Below are 26,130 nucleotides of genomic sequence, written 5' to 3'. Positions count from 1 at the left end.
AAGAAACAGTAAAAAATTGATCTTTCCCCTCATTTTTCTTGTTCTGCGCTATTTTGCAGGGCAAAAAGGAGGGGAAATCAAGCTGAAATGTTCATCTGTTCATTAGCACCTTTCCACTAAAAATGGAAAATTAATACCAAAAATATTTTTGTCTATTAATTGACATTTACTGTTTTTTCTCCTTATACATTAAAGTACAATTCTATATTGCATGATTGAACATGTCAGCTGTAGACCTGAGGATACATTTCTGCTTACTCCTTACCATTTCACACTGTGCTAACAGCCTGCTTGTACGACATGTATTTCTTTGACACTGTTCAGCTCTTCTAACATACCAATCTGTCACTCTTTAAAGTTTAAAGTTTTGCAAAGATCTCTACAAGATATATGATCTTTCAGTGAGTTAGCACCACAACAAACACTTCATAAGCTCTGTTGAACAGTGATTTGTGCAGGACTGCAGTAGGCTATTAAACTTATCTTTTCCTAGAACATTTTTCTTTTTCTCAGTAAAAGCGGAGAATATTGAAAGCATTTAAAAGTAGAAGCTGAAAGGGTGTTGTTCAAGTAGTTTCTCAGTATTGAAATACCAGTAAGCTCAGAGGCATGACTGGCATAGCTGTTTCAGTATTAACCTGTCACATAGAGATAGACAGAGAAACAGTGGCCTAGACAGGCGGTTAATGGGAAGTTAATTAAAATCTTGAGTTATTTTACTAATAAACTTTTCTCAAATCATGAGCATTTCTGGACATTCCAATAACAGATCAGTCAAGAGAGGAATGACCCACAGTAGGCAACCTGAAGGGATGGGGATAAAAGTAGCTGTTATTCTGGCTGCTAACATTATTTGAGGGAAGGCTAACTATATGAGTTCAAGCTCATATTGGTTAAAAAAAGAGACTTTGAAGGAAGAAAGTGAATATGTCTATGTCACGTGAATTAATTTGCAGATGCTCTCCTTAACTGTATCTATAAAATAAGATTAAATGCCTTTTACTGTTTATGTCGCAAACACAGTTATTTTGATGCAGGAATAACAAAGGAAATGGTTTGATCTCTGCTCCTACAGGATTCAGACTACAACTTACAAATAGCCCTTTCTGATTTTAAAATCTCTGAAAAAAAAAACCAACCCTATAATAGTCCATGGCCCGGAGGCAATACTATACTGAACCATGTACACTACTATATTATTTACTTTTTCACTATTAGAAAGAAAAAAAAAAAAATTAAGTGCTTTTCACTGAGCACCACAAATGATATAATTAATAAAGCTGATCCCCCTATGTGAATTGATAATTGCTTAAAGAATAATGTTGGTGCATATTCAACTTGGAAGCTCTTTCCGTTTTCAGGCATTTAAAATCATTCCTGCATAAAAAAAAAAAAAAAATCACGTTTCATCAGAAAGTACACTACTTTCATTCTTCCCTGGTTGAGAATTCTGAAAGTGTGTTCCCAAATGTGCCAGAGAACTTGCCTCCAGCATAAGTTTTGACACTCAAGAGGTGTTCTCTGAGAAATGCAGAAGCCCATGTAATGAAGGTGGTAATAGAATGCTGAATAACAACACTAATTCTTACAAAAGGAAAATTATAGCATAATGGTGAAATAAAATAACAATTACAGATAACTCCCAAGTGAAGGACATCTAGCAATTCTTATTAAAAGTGAAAAGGAAAGGTGGACTAGATGGGAAAAGCAGATTTAATGCTTTTGTGTTTGGAATAGAATGTGCTTTTCCTTCTGGATGGAAAGCTAACTGTTTTGGAGGTACAGCGTTGTGGATGCACAGCTCAGGAATAAGTTATAAAGCAAAATTTTATGGAATATAAGTTTTCAAAGGTTTTTTTTTGCTTGCTCTTGATGAATGGCCTGTTGCAAGTATTTATTTATTCACATTGTTATCCATTAAGTGGATCACAATGACTTTCCTGGTTAATGAATAATCATGTAAGTAATTTGGACAAGATCAGTAATGTTACATTATTTCACCTCATGCAGCAGAGTTATTAGGCCATAATGCAATTCAGCACTGTGAAATTATCAAAGTACCATTAAAAGCAGAATCATGCATATATCCTTGACCCAGTATTTTAAAATGTTCTCATGTCTGGACATTTTTTAGTGAAAAATTCATGTTATACCAGAGATGAACATTAACCAAAGAGACCGTTTCTAATAAAAAGGACTTTATTAGATAGCCTTCTGCTTCAGACCTTAAAAGTACAAATGTGGTTAGAAAAATGACTGAGAATAGCACTTTATTATACAAGAACTGCATTTTTATGTGTTTCTGAGTCATATCATAAACACTGAGAAAAATGAGAAAAATAAAAGTTTTACTACTATTAGTTGTACACTTTTAATTATAAACTTTCTCCTACTTAATAGATAGGCAGTATTTTCAGATATATTCTGAATGCAGGATCCCTGAGTACAGTTTGATGTAAAGAAAAGGGATTACACTTCCATCCTGATATGGAGTGGAGATTTTATTTCAGCATTTAGATGAAAAAATTTTGATTCACAATAAGACATGTTGCATTTGAAAATGTAATATTTTTACCTTACATTTATTTACATTACCACAAATTTACATTTTTGAGAGTATGAATAAATATTAATGACAGCTATACAATATAATAAAACATGGCTAACTGAATAAGCTGTATTGTATCCACACATAGTCTGAAAGATGTGCTGTTGCATCATGAAGCATTAATGAAAATACTTTAAAAGGAAGCTTGGATTAAGTATTTTAAATTTCACTTGATGTGCTGAGACCTTGAGACACATAAAAGGATAAAGAAATTGTGTTTTGTAAAGATGTTCTGTTGAAAGGATATGATACGAATGTTCAGAAAAGTAATTGCAGCAATCTGGTCTTGACTAAACAAAGGCTCTGGCCTATCCTATCTACTGAGGAGTAGTCTCAACCTGCCAGTTGAGATTCACTATGAAATATAAAAAAAAGAAAAGACATCTGAAGGGTTTGGTAATGTCCTCATGACATCCCAGAAGGTTTATTATGACCCTTTGCCATCAAATACAGTTAGGACATTAATTCTATCAAGAAATGATGGTGCTGGAAAAACAAGTGTGACACAGATTTTGGAGGAAATAATGATTCGGTCTTCTAAAGAAAAATTCTAAACCATAAACCTTTCTAAATGAAAACTAAATTAAAAAATTAAGGCCCACCATTCTTTTGTCAGAATGACTAAACTAGAAACATTTAGAAAATAAGTACAGGGATGTAGCTCCAACTTTGTAAATATGTTTTCTTAAACACTGTTAAGCTAGACTGAAATTTGAGTGTAAGAGACAGCATGTCCTCTAAGAAAACATCAAACTTCTAACAGAGTATTACAATGTCTCCTAGTAATAATCCTATATATAAACATATATATACCCACACATGCATATAACAAGTATTTGTAATATATGTTAAAAAAATGGAATTTTATGTTACCATCAATATGGAAGGAAATGTATGTTACTCTGCCAGGTCATACAACAGCTCTGAATGTTTCAGATGCCACCTAGTGCCAGTTCTCGCGTGTTGAAGTGCCTTTCACGAGGAGAAAACTGATTTTTTTTTTTGTGCCCTTTTATGCCACTGTTTAATGATATGTCCATGACACATCCCATATCCACATCTTGTACTTTAAATTCCAGTTTTAAACCCTGAGTGATCCACTGTAGTAGAAATAATTTTTCTCTTAAAAAAAAAATAAAAATTGAAAAGTTCAACATACCGGAAGTTCTCTGCCTTCAATGTTAAGATACAATTGGTGAAGAAGGCCTGTGACAGGGAAACCTGGGCTAATAAGTCAGCCATGAGGCATGGCTGACTAGCCATGGATATGCGTCTGTCTCATCAGACTATATACTGGTCAGTTCAGAAGGCCTTTGAGAATAAAAAGCTGGAAGAGATGTTTCATACTTTCTCTTTGAGACCAATCAGTTTCTAGTGTATAATATTTAAACCATACACTTTCAGATTAGCCTTTATAACTGTTTAAGAGTCAATTCACTAATTAGCAATGCCTATCAGTGCTCAAGTGTCAACTCTTACAATTCTTCTTAAGTCTCCTTAAAAAGTCCCAGTACTTTTCCACAAAATGTGTTTTATTTCATTCTGTTTATTTTTCTGCCTTCAGTATTCCTTCAGTATTCCTTGAATATAAATCTATACATCTTCCTAATATTTGTGTTACATCTTGCAAAATGGAATCTTAATTTCAATAGGACTCTAAATATGACAGTACATCAAATATATAAAATTAATGAAATTTATTTGACATATGTATCTGTTATTGTCTGAGAAATTTGTGTGGAGACACTATCTATATGATACCACACACCTTGTTTGTGCTATGACACCCTCCTTTGGTAGGTAAACTGCCTTTTCCTAAATTCAGTTAGCTTTTTATATATTTGCTTACTGTAAATTCTCCAAGTAAGGACAATCAGTGAGGAACAATGCAGCATGTATAAAGTACCTAGCATAAAGTAAAATAAGGTGAGGCATTGAGGCAACAGTAGAATGAAAATAAATAATACTATGAGATATTTCTTACCAAAACAATTCAGAATTGAAGATTAAATTCTTTTGTATAACTCTAAAAGGCATAGTAAGAAATACATACTGCAGAAGGAATAACGATATGGTATAGGTTTTATGAGTATTTTTTATTTTAGATTGTCCTTTGCTCTATAATTAAAACAGCCTCTTTCCAGCTGCCTACAGAATACAGCTATGCCAAAAAAAAAGTGCTCAGAATCACTACAGTCTAAATGGAACAATCCTGTTGTGACTCATATACACGTATATACACAGCCATTGCATGGCGGGCAGGGTGTATCTGTTTGGGCTTCATCCACCTGGGAAACTGAACAACCATCACATGTGGCAGACACAGTACCTCAGGCTTTGGACTATACTGATAGGATTGAATACTTTCAGAACAGCATGGATGGAACAATCTTTGCAACACTAGCAGCTCTATCCCCATTCCAAAACTTCCTGTAGTCTTCAGTGGTCTTTCTCAGTCCATGCACTATGTGAATTCCAGCCATACTCGGGATTTAACTGGTACCCTCAGAAGTACATGAATTTACTGCAGATAAAGCTTTAACTGAATTCAGGTGGAATTTGGTAAAGGCAAATAAGGATTGCTGGTGCTGTTAACTGTAAAGCTCTCCTCGCTAACTATTCTGTCTTTATCTGTTTGTTATTCCCTTCAGGTAACACTTTAGAACAGTATCTGATGGGGAAATGTCAGATTTAGCCATAGCTATTGATGCTTATAGCCATCTTTCTGTTGATTCCACTTGGTGCTGGATTATAGAATCATAGAATGGTTAGAGTTGGAAGGGACCTTCAAAGGTCATCTAGTCCAACCCCCCTGCAAGGAGCAGGGACATCCCTGACTAGATCAGGTTGCTATGCTGTCATATGGTAAAATTAGTACCCACCATTGTCTTTTTGCGTGGTCTTTCACCTCTCCAGTGCTGTTCTGTGTCTTCAGCTGATTTAAAAAGATGTACCCAACAGTGTATTTTATGTGAAGGGAATGTATTGCAAACCTGGACCGTTTCTTGTATTACATTTGTCATGCTCACTGTATCAATGTTAATACACTAGTACAATTATCACTTGTTTCCTTCACATATCTTGGAGGGGTTTTTGCTATACTTCTTGTTGCTGTTGTTATCTTGCTTGTAGAAGAATTATATTAATGCAGTTCTAATCTACTTAATGCTGAAATGGGTTTGTTCCTATAAAAATAACATATGACTTTAGTGCTGTAAATAGAAACAGTCTTGTGTTACTTGCGAAGAAGGCAAATGCAATGATTGTTTCAATGTACTTAGAACCAAAATCAAACTCAGTATAAAAATCTACATTTAAAGTTCCCACAGGATACAGTTTTAAAAGACACCCTTATACTAATCAGTAATTCTACTTCGGTTGTCAAATTCCTCTGTCATTTTTTCACAAGAAAATTATTTCAAAGGGAAGAAAAAAGTAAAATTATGTAACTTATTAAAAAATATGTAAGAAACTATGCAATGTAATTAGCTGTATTATCTTTAGTGAACAGTAGAGACCCTCAGTGAGGTTACTATTACAAAGATATTTGTCTATCAAGAAAGAACAATTAAGAACAGCAGAAGAAAAACATGTTTTACCTTATTTTCCTTTAGGGAAAAAAAAATCTTTCTCATACTTCCTCTTGCCTATGAACTTATAGATAGATACCAGAATATGACAGTCTTTTCTGATTGACCCACATAATATGCAGAAAGAAGAATAAAAACTTCAGAGAAGTTCTGGTTGTTAGATAAAAGAGTTATTTCTATTACTGCTGTAAACAAATGTGAATTTCAGAATAGAGACCCTTCACTCTCCGTTTGTATCTTGAGGGGAGAGATCTGTTGGAATCAGGGAATAACCATTTTTATTGTTGAATTACTACAAAGAATTTTTTTTCATTTAATCTCTGTTTTAATAAATCTGTGTTGCTTGTGGTAGATCTTTCAAAGCATTAATTTACAGTGTATCTTTCTTTGGTCTCTGAACCATATGTATTTGTGCAGTTAAACTGCCACTTAGATATTAAGTTTTTAATTTTTTTTGTTCACTGCACTTGTACTGCCTACTCCAATTTTTTCCTGTGGCTTCCCTCACTCAAGTGAGGACAGGCATGTATATGTATATTTCAGTATGCGTGTAGGAAGACAAAGGTATGTTTATACTCATCAGTGAATTTTTCTACTGCCTTTAAGATCTATTTCTAGACCAAGCATACTCATATATCCAGAGCAATGTGAAAGAAGACAGAGTAGAAAAGAAAGTAAACAAAATATATGTTTTGAGAAAGAAAACAAAATATTATGAAATAGAAACTATGTGCCTAAGTTATTTTTTAGTTTATAAAACATTTGCAAAACTATATGCAACTAAAATAAACCATTTCAAGATTTGATATAGATGAATCTTGGACAACTGGATTTCAGGCTACTTCATATTGTTACAAATGTGTCTTCTTTCCTAATATTTGGGACCCTCGGAATGTATAGCACTCATTATATCCACACACATACTACATGCAGCACTTCTGAAATCAGTCTTGAATCTTCAATACCAAAGCATTCTCACTTGTCAAGAAGACAACTACATATGCATTGCTTTTCCAAAGGATATTTGTGTATAGCCGTGTTTTAGTATTTCCTGTTACACCAAGTCCTGCACCAAAAGACAACTGGAGTGGAATGGCATATTCCCTGGCCCATACTCAAGTTTTTCTGGCAGAGGAATTACTGTTTAGAATAGTAGACACGAGTGTATAAGCAGTCTAGGACTAGTGCCATGCAGTAATACAGGGACATATCCAAATTTACGGTATAGGTTTACTAAGAGTATTCAATTTCAAAAGTAATAAATGAAACAACTATTACCCTCTATTGGGATATTTCCCAGGTTTTTCAATGAGTTAATACTCATGAAGATATACTTTTGATACTGACAGTGTTTCTCACTTTAGGTTGGGAAAAATGAGATCATAATGATTTGTAATAGCTGTGAACAAAAACTGTGATGAAGATATGAATCAACTCTTAAAAAAAAGACAAAATTATTTATGTTTCTAAATTTTTAATATCAGATTTAGTGTGTGAAGAATATTAGTCTGCAGTAGAGAAAATGGTAATAGTTTCCAGTGAGCTGAATGCAATACAACAATGATACAACAAATGCAATTTTTACTAGGATATTTGCAAATAGTTGTTCTGGATATTTGGACACCAAATTATAAATTTCATATTTAAACAGTTTAGGGAGGACAGATGCTACTCTTGATTTTAAAAATAACATAAAAGAAAAAAAAAATTCCTGACTTAAAATCTTAATAAAAAGAAATTAAATTTGAAACTTCTGTATTTGATTATGACTTGTTTCTCTTTGAGTGACTGCTGAGAAGGAGAGAGTCTCAACTTCTGTCAGCATTGCTTTTGAAAGTATTGTCACAAATAAATTATATTTAATGTGATTTAATTAGCATATTAATTAGTATTTATAAGTGGCTGAATTTCTCCTAAGTAAACTCTTTAAAGGACTGTGTCCATTCCTGCTAAGCAGAACTCTCTGAGGCATATTTTACCCACAATCTTGGATGGAATTTCCATTGACGTTAATAGGAATTAATAAAATAGAAACTTACTGAAAGCATTAAAGGATATCTTGATCTCAGTGTTTTATCATCATGTAAAAAAAACCAGAGGACAATTGTTCATACATACCTTGCTTAGAGGTGGAGTATTGATATAAAAAAGCATTTTGGCTTCTGCAAGCAAGCAATGCATATAATTTAGAGATAACTGACAAATAAAGGACAAAGAAAATTCTTACTTGGAGAGAGACTGAAATAATTGGGACAGTTTGCTTTAAAAGGAGATGTGCAACAATACACAATAAAAATGCAAAAAAGTAGGATGGTGCAAAAAATTCAATTATTCTTATTTTCAGAGTACGTGAACAAGGAGAAGTTCAACTAAATTACAATGTAGCAAATTTAAAAGGAAATACTTCTCCACGCTTCATATCATTACTGAATATCAGAATGTCACTGAAGTAAAGAATCTGTGCAGAGCTGTACAAAAATTACAATCTAGTTTGGCAATTCTTGAGTTCCCTGACAGATGACAATCTCAAGGTAAAAATTTGTAGCTTTAAATAGCAGGGTGTTGGTAGTATAGTGTCACATTCAGTTTGAAAATAGATACTACCTTTCAAAGAAGACTAATCCAGTTACTTGATGAATTAGCTCCACCTCCCCTCAAAATAATGCACTTGTGTATGTTCAAAATGAAAATACTCACAGAAGAAACTAATATATTTTACATTGTACAATTTATTTTCTATTTTGTTATCTAGAATCAGGAATAAAATTACTTGAAGGGTTAGAAGAGGTAACATACTAGTCACTTCCATAACACTAAAACGTTAATAGAAAATGACAAGTTTTCTTTTTAGATGAGTCATATAGTATTGCAACTCAAAAATTAGTTTCATTTTAGGAGGGTGATTTTTAATTAGTGCTTTAAAATGTAATATAATTTCATAATAACATATTGCTTTCTGTGTGTAATTCTTGATGAGATAGCAGTAAGAGTAAATCAAGCAATTTTAGGCAATGACTGTTAAAGGCATCATTAATCTTTATCTTATTCATTTCAAAGGACAAGGGAATCTTTTTGTGACCTTTTTACAAAACACTAAGAAATAGAGGCCTCTGAAAGATTTCATCTTCTTGGAGAAGCCGAAAATAAAAACACTGTGTAGACAGTTTTCAAGTTAATAGAATACGATTCATAAGATAACCAAAATATACATGATTATATTCTTACCTCTATTTTGACATGCTATGATGATAAATAATAACTGGAGTGGCCTTGAAAACCTTTAAAGGATTTAAGAGAAATCCCTTTGAACAAATACGCAGATGTCAACTGCAGTGTTGCCTTCTTTGTAAAGCCTGAGAGTAGATTGGAGGACAGGAGAGTTTTGTTGGAGGACAGAACAGTTAGCTTGATAAAGCTGTTGATCAGCCATTTAGGTGAGCTTTGAAGTGTTCGAGATGACCCAGGTTATCTTCTTACTTCTGTCCTGTGTCCTTGTGCAAGGCAATGGAAGTCAAATCCGTATCCACAGTGTCTATTATATAAGAGAAAGAAAGAAATAGCAGCAACATCAGCAACTAATCTGCATATTTAACATATTCACATCAAAAATTATTCGTACAGCAAGTCTTGCGGATGAACACATTGTTAGAATATATATTTTAAGTATAGCATACATATGTACAGACATGTATAATATATATAGATTACTACACTGGATTATTACTTTTAACAACTGATACATAGTTTTGTTTCCTGGCTGGCATCAGAAATGCAATAATACATCCCAGTTCTTGGTAGTTCTTGACATGGAAGTTTGACAATGTAATGGTATCTCATGATCCATACCACTTATTTTGGTAACCACATATACATTTTTAGTTTAATTGAAACTTATTATAAAAGTTCAAATTATTTTTCCATACTACATTTAAATATGTTTTTATATATAAATGTAAATCTGTGTGCCTGTGTGCATGCACTCACGATCACATCAGGGATGCAGAAGAATAATTTAGTTACATGGAACTCAGGAACTCAGGAAAATAAATTAAGGCTATATATATATATGTCTTTCTGTTCTTCCATCTTGCCTCTTTACTTTGTAGATCAGGGAAATTTGCTATGAATCCAAGCACAGGTTTACCTGATTTGCCTTTTCCCTGTTAGTATTAGGCCGGGAAGTATATTTGGCACAAGCTTTGAAGAGCTCAGGATGAGATTATGAAACCCCTTTTGCTCACTTACACAGAATCTATCTTTATATGTCCATCAACTAAAGGACTTCCGCAATTAATTATGGTAAATGTTGCAATCAAGCTATTTATGATGCTAAAACATCAGTCAAAAGAGTATACAGTTGGAGTGTGAGTATCACCTAGTAAAACTGAACTCTAATTAATGTCCTCAGAGATAAAACTAGCAGCACAGCCATGACTCATTTTGGATTCCCAACGGTTTAAAGCTCTGCATGAGAGTAGAAGTCACCCAGATCTATGGTATTCCATATGTTTTAATTAACCAATCCTTTGCTTAGAAATCAGTTACCTACAGTATCTTATCACTTTTGCCTCATTATCTAAAATCTATTAAATCATTCAACAGCTTCCTGATCATGCTCAGACTTATGTTTGTTAAAACTTTCTCCCAGTGTTCTGTCTTGAGTACTTTTATTTACTCTTCCAAATTTTGGTTTATTTGAATCTGATGTTCTTTCATGTCTGTATTACAGTTTTGTTTATAGTTTTGTATTTGTAAAATTTAAGAGTCATAAATAAATAAAGTTTCTTTGTTTCCTCTTTCCATGTAATGAGTTCTTTGCTATCAATTAAGAAAAATATATCAAGATACGTATAGCTGGAGCTTAAGGAAAATTATGCTCATTTTTGTCTATTATTCTGTCTTTGGATATGTGGGTACATAAGCAGATACTTAATAGACTAAGTCAGTAATGGCTTTTCAGTGTTAAATGTTGTATAATATTCATGAAAACACACTATCTGCCTAAAGTTGCCATCATTTGTGTGTTCTATATTCTTCAGTAAAATGCAGTATTGATTTATAAAAACTTTCTAAGTAATAAAACCATGTCTTCTCCAGAATTACAGAGTAGTTCCTGTGGCAATCCAGGAGTTCCACCAAAGGGTATCTTGTACGGTACAAGATTTGATGTTGGTGACAAAATTCGATACAGCTGTGTAACTGGATACATTTTGGATGGCCACCCTCAGCTTACTTGCATAGCTAACTCTGTGAATACAGCATCATGGGACTTCCCCGTTCCTATCTGTAGAGGTAAGAGAAATGCTACAATAACATTCTCAAATATATACATTTTATTTATTAGTATAAAAAACTTAAATCCTCTGTTTTAATTATTAACTTTTAGACTGTGATTAAAGAAAGAAAAGTCTTTTTGAATATTTTGATCTCTTGCTTACATACATGATGTATTTCAACATATGCACCTACTAATTTTTAGGTCAATATGCTATTAAAATGATATTTCTCATTTATTTTAAAACATATTTAGTTAAATAAAAACTAGAAACCTAGTAATAAGTAGGATAGAAATGTCTGTGTTCAACATGTTTACAAGTGTGGGAATGTTAATTTGGGATCCATTAATACTTCCTAAGGACTTTTTGTCAAGTATTAACTTGGATATTGAGCAAATAGGAGTTTGAAACTACCAAAACAATTGAGTTAGAGGGACTTCCCCTCATTCTCAGTCAGATTTGATATCTTAAGATTTCTGTATAAGATATTCCTTGTATTCTAACAAATATTGTAGGTTGAATCCTTTTCCCCTGCTCACATTAGAAATACAGCAGTAGTAGGGAATCCTGTTTTATGGGTAAATCTTATTTTCTGAAACTGTTAGAGAGAAATAATGTTTGCAGAGTAATGAAAGGAGCTAAGCTGATAAAATGGAGAAACCATCACTACCATACATAACCAAATACAATAAAGATAGTATTTTGATGAAACACTGTTATGTCAGGCAAGCTTGAGGTCCTTTTCTGAATTCACAGGTTAAGTTTACAGAATGTAACATTTATATTTGCCAAAAAAAAATTGATGCGGTCTTGCAGGGGCTACGAAAACATTCCAACTCAAATTAGCATTCTGATAAATTTCTAATTAAAAAAAAATAATTAAAATTCAGTTGGGTTAAAACCTAGTTAACCAGTACCACAAAAAAAAAAAAAAAGTTATATATGGGAAACATGTATCATTGGAAATACTCTTGTATTGTTTTCTATTCTTGGCTTACAGCCGTTGAATACATTTATCCATGATCTTGAAGAAAACACAAAGATATTGCTAATAATACTATTTTCTAGTCAAATTATTTATAACTTCTGAATCTTTCCCTCCTACTTCACAGAAAAGTGCTAGCCAATAGTGAAGAAGATATACAATCAAGGCATAAATCCAAATTTTGTTTGTGGAGATGATAATAAAAAATATTTGATGAGATTATGCTAATTTGGACAAAACTTAGATCTGTAAGAAAGTAGAAGGCTAATAGACTTCAGTGTAGACTATTGTTCAAATTCTTGATCTGCTAATTTTGAAACAAATTGGCATTAAAAAAATTATACTCTTAAATGAGGAAGATGAGAGACTTGAACCTTCTTGTTGCCAGTCAGTCATCATAGTCACATGCTTTTTTTTTTTGGTACAATGTTTTTCATCCAAGGGAACATGAAAATACACAGTTTAAATATGAATTGGAATTACAAGCTCCCAAAGTACTCCTGTGGATAAACATAACTCTAGTGTGTAAGCAGAAGACTATCATATAAGAATATTAAAAACATATCTATTCTTATTCATTATTAGAGAGTTCATTATCTGAATAGTGTCAGTCTCTAGGGCAAAATAGAGTTGACTAATTGGAAAACATTCCATTAACTTTCAAAATTGCCATTTTTGTCTAGAGAGTGAGGAAATTCAAAATTTTCAGTGTATGTGAAAGAGGATGAAGAGGTGACTTAATTTACTGCAGAAACTCATGCAGGAGAACATTTTTTGGAGAGCACAGTGCTCTTATTAATAGCAGTGAAGAATCTAAGGGGTAAAAGCTTGACAAATAAAAATAAGAAACCCCAATGTATGTATTTTAATAATAGTGGTTACGAATTACTAAAACATAACCTAGGAATGCAACAGATTCTTGACTGAAGTTTTAACATCAGCCATAATGACTTAAAGGCTCAATGTACCAAATTACTAGTAAGGTATTTGTGGTCTATGTTTGATAAAAAAATGTCATTAATTATTTTTAATAGTTCCTTCTACAAGTCTGTATTTAATATCAGAATCATCTAACTTTACATTAAATACAGAGGCCTCCGTGGTTCCATTTTGATTAATTTATCCTAATTTTGTCTAATTCCAACACAGAATTCTGCAGAAGGTTGCTGAAGGTGGTTACCCACTAATGAGCTTCTTATCTCTTTTTCCTCTGTTTGCCATGGAGACTCTCTGACTAAACATTCATCTTTAAAGAGTTCCGCTGATAAATGTCTTATTTTTCCCTACCAACGGTCATTACATCTCAAATAGAGAACCCTGAGACAAACAAGTGAAGTGGTGTGTAATTTTGAGACTATATGTGTAAGAATTATTTTTTCTCAACACTAAAAAACTTGACTACTTAGTTTTGGTAGATAGTCAGGTCTCTTCCACATATGCTTATACTAGTTGCTCATTTTAATATAATTAGTTGGATCAGCAAATATAGAGTATTTCAATGGCATGACCTAGGAAATGTGCGTAAATGTCATTCTCATGTGCCTTTTGCAATTCAGAACAAGCAAATTTGGGGAGCAGGTTTTTTTTTAGATCATTCCTTTTATATTGCCTTCACTTTAAATGAAGGCATCAGGAGGAGCTCATGCTTGTGTTTTAGCAATGTAATTCCTACAGATTGATTTCTCAATTAGAGGAATTTCATTGGAATCAACACTGCTTCGTGTTGCCACTAGTATACATATGTAAGACCCTATTACATGTTTATGGTTTAAACTTGGTGCATAACACTGATATTAGTATTTTTTAAGTTACACATTCACGGGCCAAATTTTATTCATAAAGAAAAGAGTTGTTCCTCAAATGGCTTCCTTTTTCTTTACTCATCTCTGCAAGATTGTATTGCAAAATCAGTGCACATGTCTAACAATGGCTTTATTTCATATCCTGTTTCTCAGTGAACATAGTTAGAATACACAAAGGTTTTCACTTATCATTTGCATGTTTGGATATTCATTAAAATACTGTAATTTTCATTAGATTTACTCAATGTGCAAAAATATCTTAATTAAAAGAAAACTGAATTGGATGTGTTGTGTTGTGGTCCATTATACTGTGCACAACCCATGACTAATTTTTAAATAAAATCTTCTTCCTTGACAAATTAATTTTGAGAAGATTGTTTTCAACTGTAAAACATGACAGCAGCTTTATCATATCACCTGTTCCTGAGATAATGTTGCAGCTTGTAGTTTCTCCATAATGCAGCAAGCTAGGACTAATTTAGTGAGGCTAATAAATAAGGTTACATTTATATATAATATTGTTATTCTATAAAGGTTATAATTATTAGACAATGTCATAATCAAAGAAGTATTCTGATGTCCATATTTTTAAATTTTTTCCTATTCCATGGTAAAATGGATGTTGTAAGAATCTTACTTCTAATTTTTATTTTTTTTTGTTTAGAAATCAGAAATTTCAAAACCAGAATATAGTTTTATTTGTATAGGTAGAAGTTTTATTAAAATATTTTCACTATTGTCTGTACATATAGCTGTAAAACATTTGTCATTATAAAATTCTGTTCATATTTTTAACAAGAGGCTTTGTTTGAATTGACTTGCATTTTGGTCAGACAAATGCACAACTCACTGACTGCAGGCACTTTTTTAATATAGATAAAATGCATTTCTGCTTTTTTGATTATTTATCTGGGAGGATATTGAGTTATTTTTCCATATTTTGTAATATTTTGTCATGACAGGTAAAAGACTAAAGAGGTTTTTACTAAATTCCAAGTCTGGGAATTCTGTAACTCCTCTGCAACATATATATATATATGTACATATAAAGATATGTTTATTTCTACCTATCTGTATAGATGTGCACTTAACGTATTCTTCTTCAATGGATTTGTTGCAAATAAACTGGATTGAGATATTTATAAGCTCATATTTTAGAATATTCCACTTACTTTTGAAATATTTTGCTATTCCTTGTGTGCAGAACCGATTGGAAAGGAAAATTTGTTAATTGCAAGTCACTGGCATAATTCTGTGACTACAAAGATACATAAGTATTCATATTTTAACTAAATGTGGTAAGTTTTAGGTCAGATAAAACAGAGAGCATCTTCAAATGAAAAAGATTCCTGTCGAACTTCCAGTACACTTTCTTGAAGGAGTATATCTGTTTATATATGGCCTATAATAGTATTGAATTTTGAAAAAAAAAAATAAATAAAAAAAGAATAAAAATTCACATGCCTACCAAGAAATATTCATATAACAATGTAAGCATTTCACAGACAGATAAATTTGGTTGCAGGTAGGCAAATTATTTTATGACAGTGTGGTAAATAGAACCTAGTAATATAAGCAGTAAATAAGCTGAATCTGCCTTTCTGTCTTTGTTGTAAGCTGAGCTTTGTAGGCTGTGGAGAGAACAAAGCTGGAGATAAAGTACTGCACTTGATGCCATGCAGTGCATTAACTAATGGAATTGACAATATACACAGAGGAAAATAAAGTGTGCTAACTTAAATGAAGGAATAAATTACATCTCATGGGGAACAAGTAGGTTTTTGTCTGAAGCCAGTTCTTATATACAGTTGCCACTGCTCATTCTTGAAAAAAGCTCCCGTATAGCTGTGTGGGACTGGATTAAAAACATATTGGATTAGTTAAAGAAAGTTAAAAAGAAAACAAACAAACAAACAAAAAATTTGTAGAATGATGTATTTGTATATAAGATATGAAGATGACTTGACACTAATGAATGAGCAATTTTTCAGAGATTGTTCCACAGATCCTTTCTGGGACATTATAAATCAGTGGCTTACAATGGCCAGCACTCTTATGGTTGGTATATTAAAAAACGGAAATGTTCTACAAACGGCAATGATGCTCCCCTAAAATTAGAGAAATTACTTAAGATTTGGGGGAGGAGGAGAAATTATGAAAAGAAAGTCTACCATTTTATTGAAATAGTAGTGTAATATAGATATAGTTGTGTGTCTCCAAGTAGAACGATGTCTGCTTTCAAGCAGGGCCCAGAAGCTCTGCAAAATAATATGCTGAATGCCTTTTTTTTTTAATGAAGAAAGTCCCATTACCTTTTGTTTCTTTGATTTTTTTTGTTGTTATAAAAGAGCTTTCCGAGTACTTTATTTTAACGTGCAATTTTTAAGACCAATAGAATCAAACTTTTGCCTCTATGAGAAGCATTGAAATTGCTTTCTAGTTTACCCTACCGTACTTGTATTTTCTTATTATATTAGTGTTTTTCTCAGGATAATATCGGGTTCTCATTATCAGGGTCATTTCACATAAATACACATTGTGCTTAAATGAACAAATATATCTGAGCCTGAAGAATAGGAAATCTGCATGTGAATTTTAACATGTGATCAGATCCATGGATTTCTCATTATTGAAAGTAGTGGTGAAACTTCACTGAATTATTTGAAGTTACTGGTGTTGTGAACCAAGAAATTGGTACAGAAATATAAATTTTTATTATATTAGAATTATCATATATTCCTTACATTAATGCTAAAATATACTGGTTTTACTGTCCTAATAGAAATATTATAGAAATATATAGTGTCTATTAAATGGAACTGAAAATACACAAGCAATAATAATGATCTAACAGAATATGCATTCCTTAAACAAACAACACTATTCATGAGAGTTCTGTTTTGGTTTTAATACATTAGATTCATGTACAAAACTTGTGTTTGTTCATTTATGATAATGATGGCCAAATAAGTTCTATGACAGGTGGAGAACTGCACGTACCCATTGTGCTCACCTGTGAAAACTTACAGCATGCAATGATGTGCTACTGTAGCAGTGATGATATTTTTAGAAAAAAAATAGTTAATAATTTTTAGAAAGCAAACTCAATATGAAAACATTTTTAACAACCAAACAAAATTATTAGGTGTCGTAGTTCAGCCCCAATGGGGACCAGACTACGCAGTCCCTCTCTCACTCCCCCCACTCTCCGAGAGAATAGGAGGAGATTTGACAAACAAAAGAAAACCAGGACAAAAAAAAAACAAACACGTGGGTTGAGATTGAACAAAAAGTAAATTTAACAGTAATGACAGAAGAAAACAATAGAGTGATGGAACACAAATACAGTACAATAGCTCACAACAGATCTCCACATCCAGTCTCTTCCAACTAGCAGGGAGCCTCCCTTCAGCACCCTCCTCACTTATATACTGAGCATGATGTCAGATGGGATGGAATAGCCCTTTGGCTAATTTGGGTAAATTAACCCCAGCTGTTAGCTAATTAGTTAACTATCCCAGCCATAGGGGCTACCAGCTTCAGTTCTCCACCCAGCTCAGGTAAATATTAACTCTATCCTGGCCAGAACCAGGACATTAGGGTTGGTTTTTTTTTTTAATCAGGATATAAATGATCAAAGGGTGATTAAGAAATATACAAGATTGGGATATAGTTAACAGCTTATGAAGCAATACAGAAAAAAATCTTAAAATGTTTTCGTTACTTGTCCTTTCATTAGAAAAGTTTTCCTTACTTGTCTATTTATATCCAGGTCAGAATATTCATCAGAACATCAGAAGCACACTTTCATTTGGTTAACATAGTTTGATTTTGTGTATCCTTGTGGGATTTCAGGAATTCCTATCAGTAGTGAGTAGACCTATCCTAAGAACTGTTTGAAACTTACATTAGCAGTGGTAAACTTTCAGCTGGTGTGATATAGTCCAGAATAAAAAGGTATGTGGATCAAAGTAATAAGCATCCATCAGTGAAGTACCCATCTTAATTTGGAAAACAAGCCTCCTAAATTACATCTCTGAACAGTATATATAGGACTAGGGAAAGCAGCAGGACTTAACTGTTTCTAAATAAATTAAATTATGTTTAGAAGAAGAAAGAAAGTATATGCAATTATTCCAGAATGGGAACATTTGCAGACAGTTGTGGTTCACAAAAAAAAAAAAAAGTAAGGAAAAGACTGGCATAACAGTGCATTATCTAGCTACTTTTCATGGAAAATGTACCAATAAAATCAAATTTAATAACAAAGAATTGTTATAACAATTGATATAAACAATGAAGAGGAAAAGAGAAAGACTAGATTTTAAATTCAAGAAATCCAACCCAGTACTGAACAAAACTTTTTGAATACAAAAATGTTAGAGCCTCCAGTTGTGTTCAGTTCTGGAAAACCGGACTTCTTACAAGTGGATGTAAGTTAGTGGGAGCGGTTAATGAAAAGCTTGAAACATTATTTTTATCTCCTGTTTTCTCAAGACTTCTGTTAAGCAAGGATAGGGCATAGAAGCAAATGATGCATTGACCATATTCACATATACTGTTGAAGCTGTGTTGCATAGTTGTTACTGAAGACAATTCACAGAATTCACAGAATTATTATCAAGATTGGAAATGACATAAAAGATCATCCAGTCCAACCATCACCAATACTTCTCAGCTAAATCATATCCCTCAACACAACATCCAAACGTTTCTTGAACACCCCCATGGTCGGTGACTCCACCACCTCCCTGGGCAGTGCATTCCAGTGCCTGACTACCCTTTCCGAGAAGTAATATTTCCTAATGTCCAGCCTGAATCTCCCCTGGCGCAGCTTGAAACCATTGCCTCTAGTTCTATCACTGTCTACACGAGAGAAAAGGCCTACCCCTAGCTCACTACAACCTCCCTTGAGGAAGTTATAGAGAGCTATAAGGTCTCCCCTGAGCCTCCTCTTCTCCAGACTGAACAATCCCAGCTCCCTCAGCTGCTCAATATAACAGCGAGAATTATACCTGCAATTGAAAGGGGAGAAGATTACTCTGAAAGATCAAGACAAAAGAATGGAAAGGAGGAACTTGGTTTAAGCTGATAATTGAGAACAATTTGAATAGTTTGTTTTGTTAATATGAACAGTGCAGTCATCAAAGCACAATACTAGAGGTGTTAACTCCAGCAAAGCTCCAATCTTTCATATACAATTTAAAGCTAATTTCTAATCAAGTTTATTTGTTAGAAAACCCTAAAGACTACTTTAAGAGCAGAAGTATTAAATGTTTAACTGTAGCTCGATTCCAGTTTGGGCTAGTATATTCTGCTTATGTTAGCTAACCTTACAGTCTTCTCAGGTTTATTTTCTATGTGACATTCCTGGATAAATCCTTTGTAGTGATCAGTTAGCATAAATAACATTTGTAAAATAATTTTAGATACTTTGAAAGTAATTATTGGTAAATACCAGGTTCATTAACTCAATATACTAAGATGCTTAATCCAAAACTTTTGCTGCCATGGCCTTTTAAATAGACTAGTATATTTTCCTCAGATTATTGAAATTATAACTGGATAAAAATTTCTGTATCTCTCAATTTCTGCCTAAAATTAGAATTTATCTGGATGTAAATGGAAATTTTGAAAATATTGTTCAATATTTAAGTAACACTTTGCAAACCCTAATTTATAACTTGGTTGTAATTACATCTGCAAGAAGCTGCTAGAAGTCTTCCCCTTATCTGATGGACCCGCTGCTGGTCAGGGCCAAGCCAATTGGTGACAGTGATAATGCCTCTGTGATAACAGGTGTAAGAATAGGAAAATAAAACAGAAGCACAGGCAGAGAGGGGGAGGCACGTGCTTTGTGGGCCTTGTGGCCCTCACCCTCTGGCCTCTCACCAGGCAACTGTCTGGGCCTGGCCTGGCTTGGCCTACTGGAGAGAAGAACGCATATGTGAGAGAACATGAGAGGCATCTGCCTGAGACCAACTGTGAAGAGTTTCTTGTGAGAGGAACAGTGGCTTTATGGTCAGTGAAGAAGGTGATCCAGGCGAAGGAGCAGAGATTCTCCTGCAGCCTGTGGTGATGACCATGGTGGAGCAGGCTGTCCCTGTGCAGCCCATGGAGGCCCACGAAGGAGCAGAGATCCACCTGCAGCCTGTGGAGTACCCCACGTCAGGGCAGGCGGATGCCTGAAGGAGGCTGTGGCCCATGGAGGGCCCGTGCTGGGGCAGCTAGCATGGTTCCTAAGGGGCCCCGTGGAAAAGGACCCCTCACTGGAGCCATTCATGAAGGACTGTAGCCCATGAGAAGGACCTCATGCTGGAGTAGGAAAGGAATGTGAGTTCTTCCCCCAAAGAGGAAGGAGAGGCAGAAACAACATGAGATGAACTGACTGCAGCCCCTATTCCCTATTCCCCCTGTGCCATTTGGGAGGAGGGAGATGGAGATACTCTGGAATGAAGTTAAGATTGGAAGAGAGGATGGATGAGGAGAAGGTGTTTCTGATATTTTGGTTGTTTTCTTGTGGGTTTTTGTGTTTTTGGGTTTTTTTTTTGTTTGGTTTGGTTTTGGTTTTGTGGTTTTTTTTTTCTCTTTCATTATCCTGCTTTGTTTTTTATTGTTAATAAATTGAATTCATTTTTCCCAATTCGAGCCTGTTTTGCCCTTAACAGTAACTTGAATTATCTCTCTCTGACTTTATCTTGAACCCTGGGCCTTTTGTGCTGTTATCTGACACCCATTCCTTTGGAGGGTTAGGAAAGTGAGCGAGCAACTGTGTCGTTTGGTTCCAAGCAGGGATAAACTATGATACCAAGAAAAGCCCAACAGCACAGACTTAATCCCTTACAGAACTGCCTGTAATGAACATGTAGGTAAAAGGTCTGCTTTGTTAACTCATTTATCTTGTATGAAGGCCTTCTGAGTTTTGTTCAGGATTAAACTCTTGATAGTAGATCTGTACAAATTTAGCATATAAAATTTCTTTCACATTTCAGTGGAGTTGACCTTACTTCACCAGAACAGAGTAATTTATGGGCACAGGTTCTCTTGGCTGCTCTACGTCATAAAGTTGGTTCTGGGTTCTTCTAAGCCTGTATGGGAAGAGGTAAAAAACTTTAACTGTGAGAACTTAGGATCACTAGTTGCTTCATCAGTTTAATCTTCCTAATCCCAATACTCTTAACACTGGCTGGTATCCTACACTTCAGAGGAAGAAACTTCCCGCTGTGCAGTTATGCATAAATTGTTTCCATGTCGCAATTCCATCTTGTCTTTCATCCTGAATATTTGATGTTATGACCCAACATTATATACTTTTTATATTATATATATATATAAAACTTTTTCCCCATGTAATTGTAAGTATGTATATTTTAATTGTTTGTATATATGTCTTAGAACTTTTAAAAACTCTTGAAATTATAATGAAAAAAATTAATATATTCTTTGTTTTTAATGCCTGCTAGTTGCCAATTTTCTTTTATTGAGTAAACATTGGGGGAAAAAAAAAGAAACCTTGTTCAATATCAATACTTAATACAAAGTAATCAAGTTGAAAATAAAATAACTTTAAACCAGGAGCCATGTGAAATATTGTGACCAACGTTTAAGTCAGGTAGCAGCAAACAGATGTCAAAAATAAAGGAGAACATAGGAGACTTCAGAAATGATAAAGCAAGATGAAGAGACATCAAGTCAGTGTGGGACACACACACAAGGAACTGCAGCTCCATGTGCGGTCACAGAACAGTGATGATGTTGGAATAACTGAGACATAGTGGAACAGCTCACATGATTGAAGTGTGGTAAAGGATGGATACAAACTCCTCAGGAAAGACAGGCAGAGAAGGTGGTGTGGTGGCCTCTGTGTGAAGGAGCAGCTCAGATTTACTGTTAGGGATGTAGAATGGGTTGGTTGAGAGCTTGTGGATCAGGATCAGAGAACAATAGATCAGAGAACTCATGTTGGGAGTCTGTTACACACCACTGGATAAAGGTGAGGAAATGTGTGAAGTGTTCTTTAAAAAGCTCAAGGAATTCCCTAATTCAGAGATGGTAGTTCTCATCGGACTTTATCCGTCCTGTTATATGCTGAAAAGACAATATGGCAGGACCCAAATAGTAAAGATTTCAGAAGATTTTAAAGATCCATACCCATGTTTCACAGCAAGATTTATTCCTAGTACGTATTTGTCCAGACAGTCCTTTAAAAACCTTCCCATTTTCCAAAGGCAGTGTTTTCCCATATTTTATTTTTAATATTATTAGACAGTGTTTTTATCTTTTATTCCATGTGAATTATTTTTTCTTGCTATAAGTTAAGCATACTATCTTTTTTTTCTTGTATATAACTTTGCACCAGGACACATTAGAAGCCAATTATTTTCTTCTTCTTTGCAACTTCCTTTTACTTGCTTAGTTTTAGTCTTCTCTTCTTTAACTACAATAATGCTAATACACTCTTACTTCACAAGCCATGCTTTTGAGACCACTAGTAATTTTTGTTCATTTTCTCCAGATTGTTTTTAATTTATCCATGCTTTCTTTTGAAGTGTTTGGCTCCAATTAGCAAAGAGTGGGTAAGAATTTTCGTGATTCATTAATCACAGCTTACAGTTGCGGCATGCTCTGTTCTGCTCTGTGAGGTGCTGGTCTGTTCACTTATTCACCTAGTTAGTCTAGAAGGGTTATTTCAATTCTTATTCCACTTTTAAAATTATATTCTGGGTTTTAAATAACATTTTTAAAGAAGAATGTTTTCTTGATTAGTTTTGGTTTTGGTTTTGTGATTTTTTTTGGTAATAATTGATTAATTGTTGAATTCCAAGTAGATGGGCAAGGCTTTTATCTTTCTGTATTGCCCATGGAATGAAGTCCTTGTGGTAGTGCACAATAGAAGTTCTCCAGGAGCTCTGGACAAAGCTGGCCAAAGTCCCAGAAAAATATTATGTTTATTTATTGCAATCTATACATCTCCAGGCTGGCCAAAAATACAGTGCCAGATTCCAATTTTCTAACTATATGAAGTAAGACATGAAGTGCACACATTTATGGGAATAGTGTTGTGGTTTAACTCTTCATTTACTCCTATTTTATTTAATATAAATACTGAAAAAGAAATATTCGGAGATTCACTCCTTCTGCAGCTCTGGGCTGCAGTGAAGTAGTTCAAGTAGAAACTCTGAAGCACTGCTTACTTCATGTCAAACTGGAAGTACAATGACAATTACTTTCTATCTATTTGTTCACTGAACAGTACTAGAAAAAGCAGAGATTTATGAATAACAATAATGATAATAACTTAATAAACAAACTATTTTGGGATTATTCCTCTCATTGGAGATGAAAGTTCAAAGGGCTTCTGTAACTTATCCAAGTCATGTGGGCATCATCCGTACATCAAGGATTTTATAAAGTGTTCAGTTTCTATCATTACTAGGAACATCAAAGACTGAGGTCAAATGTTATAATCATTAACAAACACTAGCACCTCGGGAACCTGGGAAAATCAAATTAAGATTTCCGCTACTCACTGAGCTAAGATTTATCACTCATAACTGGTAGAGCAAACAGATTAATAGTACTGCTTCACCAAAGGGAGAAAGTGAAAGAATTAACAGCAGAATAATAAATAACTGGGTGCTCCAAATGCTTAGAAGTACAATAATGACAGTTCTTCTTTTTTCTCATACCCTAATGATGCAACTGCTAGGATACGTAGTTATGCGTCACTCATAGTACAGGACTAATAATTCCAGGGTGCTGTCATCTTCCTAGTTTAATCATACAGTGTTATTTAAGATGCAGCTAAGTCAGCAAAGTGACTTGCCAACCATTTGCTGCTTCTAGCTGTTCCAAACAGCCATGCTTGCTCTAGTTATTCTGGTGTCTCTAGATGCATCGTTGCTCCATTTTCCACTTTTGCTGGTCACCACAGCTCTTCAAGCAAGCTTGAATTGTGTAAGGAAAACAAGTATATATAATAACTATATGTGTGTATGTCGTAGTTCAGCCCCAACAGGGACCAGACTACGCAGTCTCTCTCTCACTCCCCCCACTCTCCGAGAGAATAGGAGGAGATTTGACAAACAAAAGAAAACCAGGGAAAAAAAAAACCAAACACGCGGGTTGAGATTGAACAAAAAGTAAATTTAACAGTAATGACACAAGAAAACAATAGAGTGATGGAACACAAATACAGTATAATAGCTCACAACAGATCCCCACATCCAGTCTCTTCCAACTAGGAGGGCCTCCCTTCAGCACCCTCCTCACTTATATACTGAGCATGATGTCAGATGGGATGGAATAGCCCTTTGGCTAATTTGGGTAAATTAACCCCAGCTGTTAGCTAATTAGTTAACTATCCCAGCCATAGGGGCTACCAGCTTCAGTTCTCCACCCAGCTCAGGTAAATATTAACTCTATCCTGGCCAGAACCAGGACAGTGTACTTAGAAAAATCCCTACTGTTTAAAAAGACCTCTTAAAAGGGACTCTGATCCTTCACCTTGCAAATTTATGACTTGCTTTCCGAGTCTGTAAACTCTTGCCTTAAATTAAGATCAGCCACTGCGTGCCTCACACTCAGGCATAGTTGGAAGGCTCTTTTTGATACTATTTTTTGTGTTATTACCAGAATAACATTTGGTTTATTACAGTCTTGCTTGTTTGTTTTTTTCTTAATAGAAAGGTACTCAACTATAATAAAAAAATAAATTCAACATATAGTAGACCTGTTCATGGTTCCTTCCACTTATCCTTCCTCCTGTCAACCATATATCAATAGGACAAGATCCTGCCCTTTTGATTCTGTTTCATCTGGAGCTGCCTGAAAAAGTGGCTGAATATTTCAGTCCTGTATAGTTGATTTTTTTCTTTTTTTTTCTTTTTTTTTTTAACAGTAAGCTGTGTTTCATCTGACTTTCAAATGGCCTTATGATCATCAGATGAAATATGATATATGTTACATATTTTTGTGAAATACTTGGGACACTACCTCATTGCTGTCATTCTGCTTGTTTTACTTCTGGAGGTATCAGTTAAAAGGCATTTCCTTCTCTGTGCTATGGGTAATTCTCCTAAATTAAAACCAAAGAGGTCACCCCCAAATCTCCTTACTCATGCAGCTGTTTGCATGCAATACTACACTTTGTTCATTAGCAAAAAAAAAAAGGAAAAAAAAAAAAAAAGCATTCCAATGATTTTTACAATATTTTTATTTCAGTCCTAATAGTGATGCTTTTTTTCTATTCATCCAAAAAGCATTGATAAACCAGGTGTTCCTTTTCACATATATGTAATCATTTCCCACTGTTATTTAAAGATTTGTAGTTATCAAAGAGGCCAGAGTGCACTTCATGCTTCTTGGGTTGAATTTCAGATATTTCAGGATGATAATTTAACTCATTCATTTTATGTAAGAGTACAGAAGTTGCAGCTAAGACTGAGCTTTTCAGGCTTTGTAAAGTTTAGAATAGTTTTTGAAGGACTTTCTGTGGTGAAAAGAAAATTTTTTAAATCCATTCAAAAATTCAAAGGAGTACAGATGCTTAAGAACTTTGCAGGACAGTTATTTGTGTTCTTCAGTACAAGTTTTCCTCTAAGTCCGTAGTCACTTGTATTTGAAAATGATATTACAGTTGAGGTATTACAGTTAAGCAATGTAGTGTGTAATTGTATGAGTTTAGATTCCTGCAAAGTTTAACTAAGTAAGTAGTTTCCTTGGACAGACCTTAATTTTAATATCTATTTTTTACAGTATTAAAGAGCTAAAAGGAAGCTAAGGAAATAGATTTCAAATATATCAGCATCTAAGGACTGTAGCTGGAATGCCTTTTTAACCAAATCTTTTCTACATTTTCATGCTTTTC

The 26,130-nt window shown here is 34.1% G+C and overlaps 1 protein-coding gene across 4 annotated transcripts in view; it reads left to right on the top strand.

Annotated features, from left to right (window-relative positions):
• CSMD3 (CUB and Sushi multiple domains 3) overlaps nt 1-26,130 on the top strand; it is a 743,929-nt gene that overhangs the window by 143,093 nt on the left and 574,706 nt on the right. For 3 of the 4 annotated variants that reach the window (XM_086741185.1, XM_086741184.1, XM_086741183.1), the window contains exon 4: nt 11,296-11,490. In XM_086741185.1, the coding sequence (XP_086597311.1) occupies nt 11,296-11,490 (195 nt within the window). Of the gene's footprint in view, nt 1-11,295; nt 11,494-21,067; nt 21,131-26,130 lie in introns of all 4 variants that reach the window. The other variant, XM_086741182.1, reaches the window with a different exon arrangement.

The sequence above is a fragment of the Chlamydotis macqueenii genome, chromosome 2, assembly GCF_036417535.1.
Source record: "Chlamydotis macqueenii isolate bChlMac1 chromosome 2, bChlMac1.mat, whole genome shotgun sequence".
Classification (NCBI taxonomy): Eukaryota; Metazoa; Chordata; class Aves; order Otidiformes; family Otididae; genus Chlamydotis; species Chlamydotis macqueenii.
The sequence above is the reverse complement of the archived record's forward strand: the minus strand, read 5'-3'. Positions and strand labels throughout refer to the sequence as shown.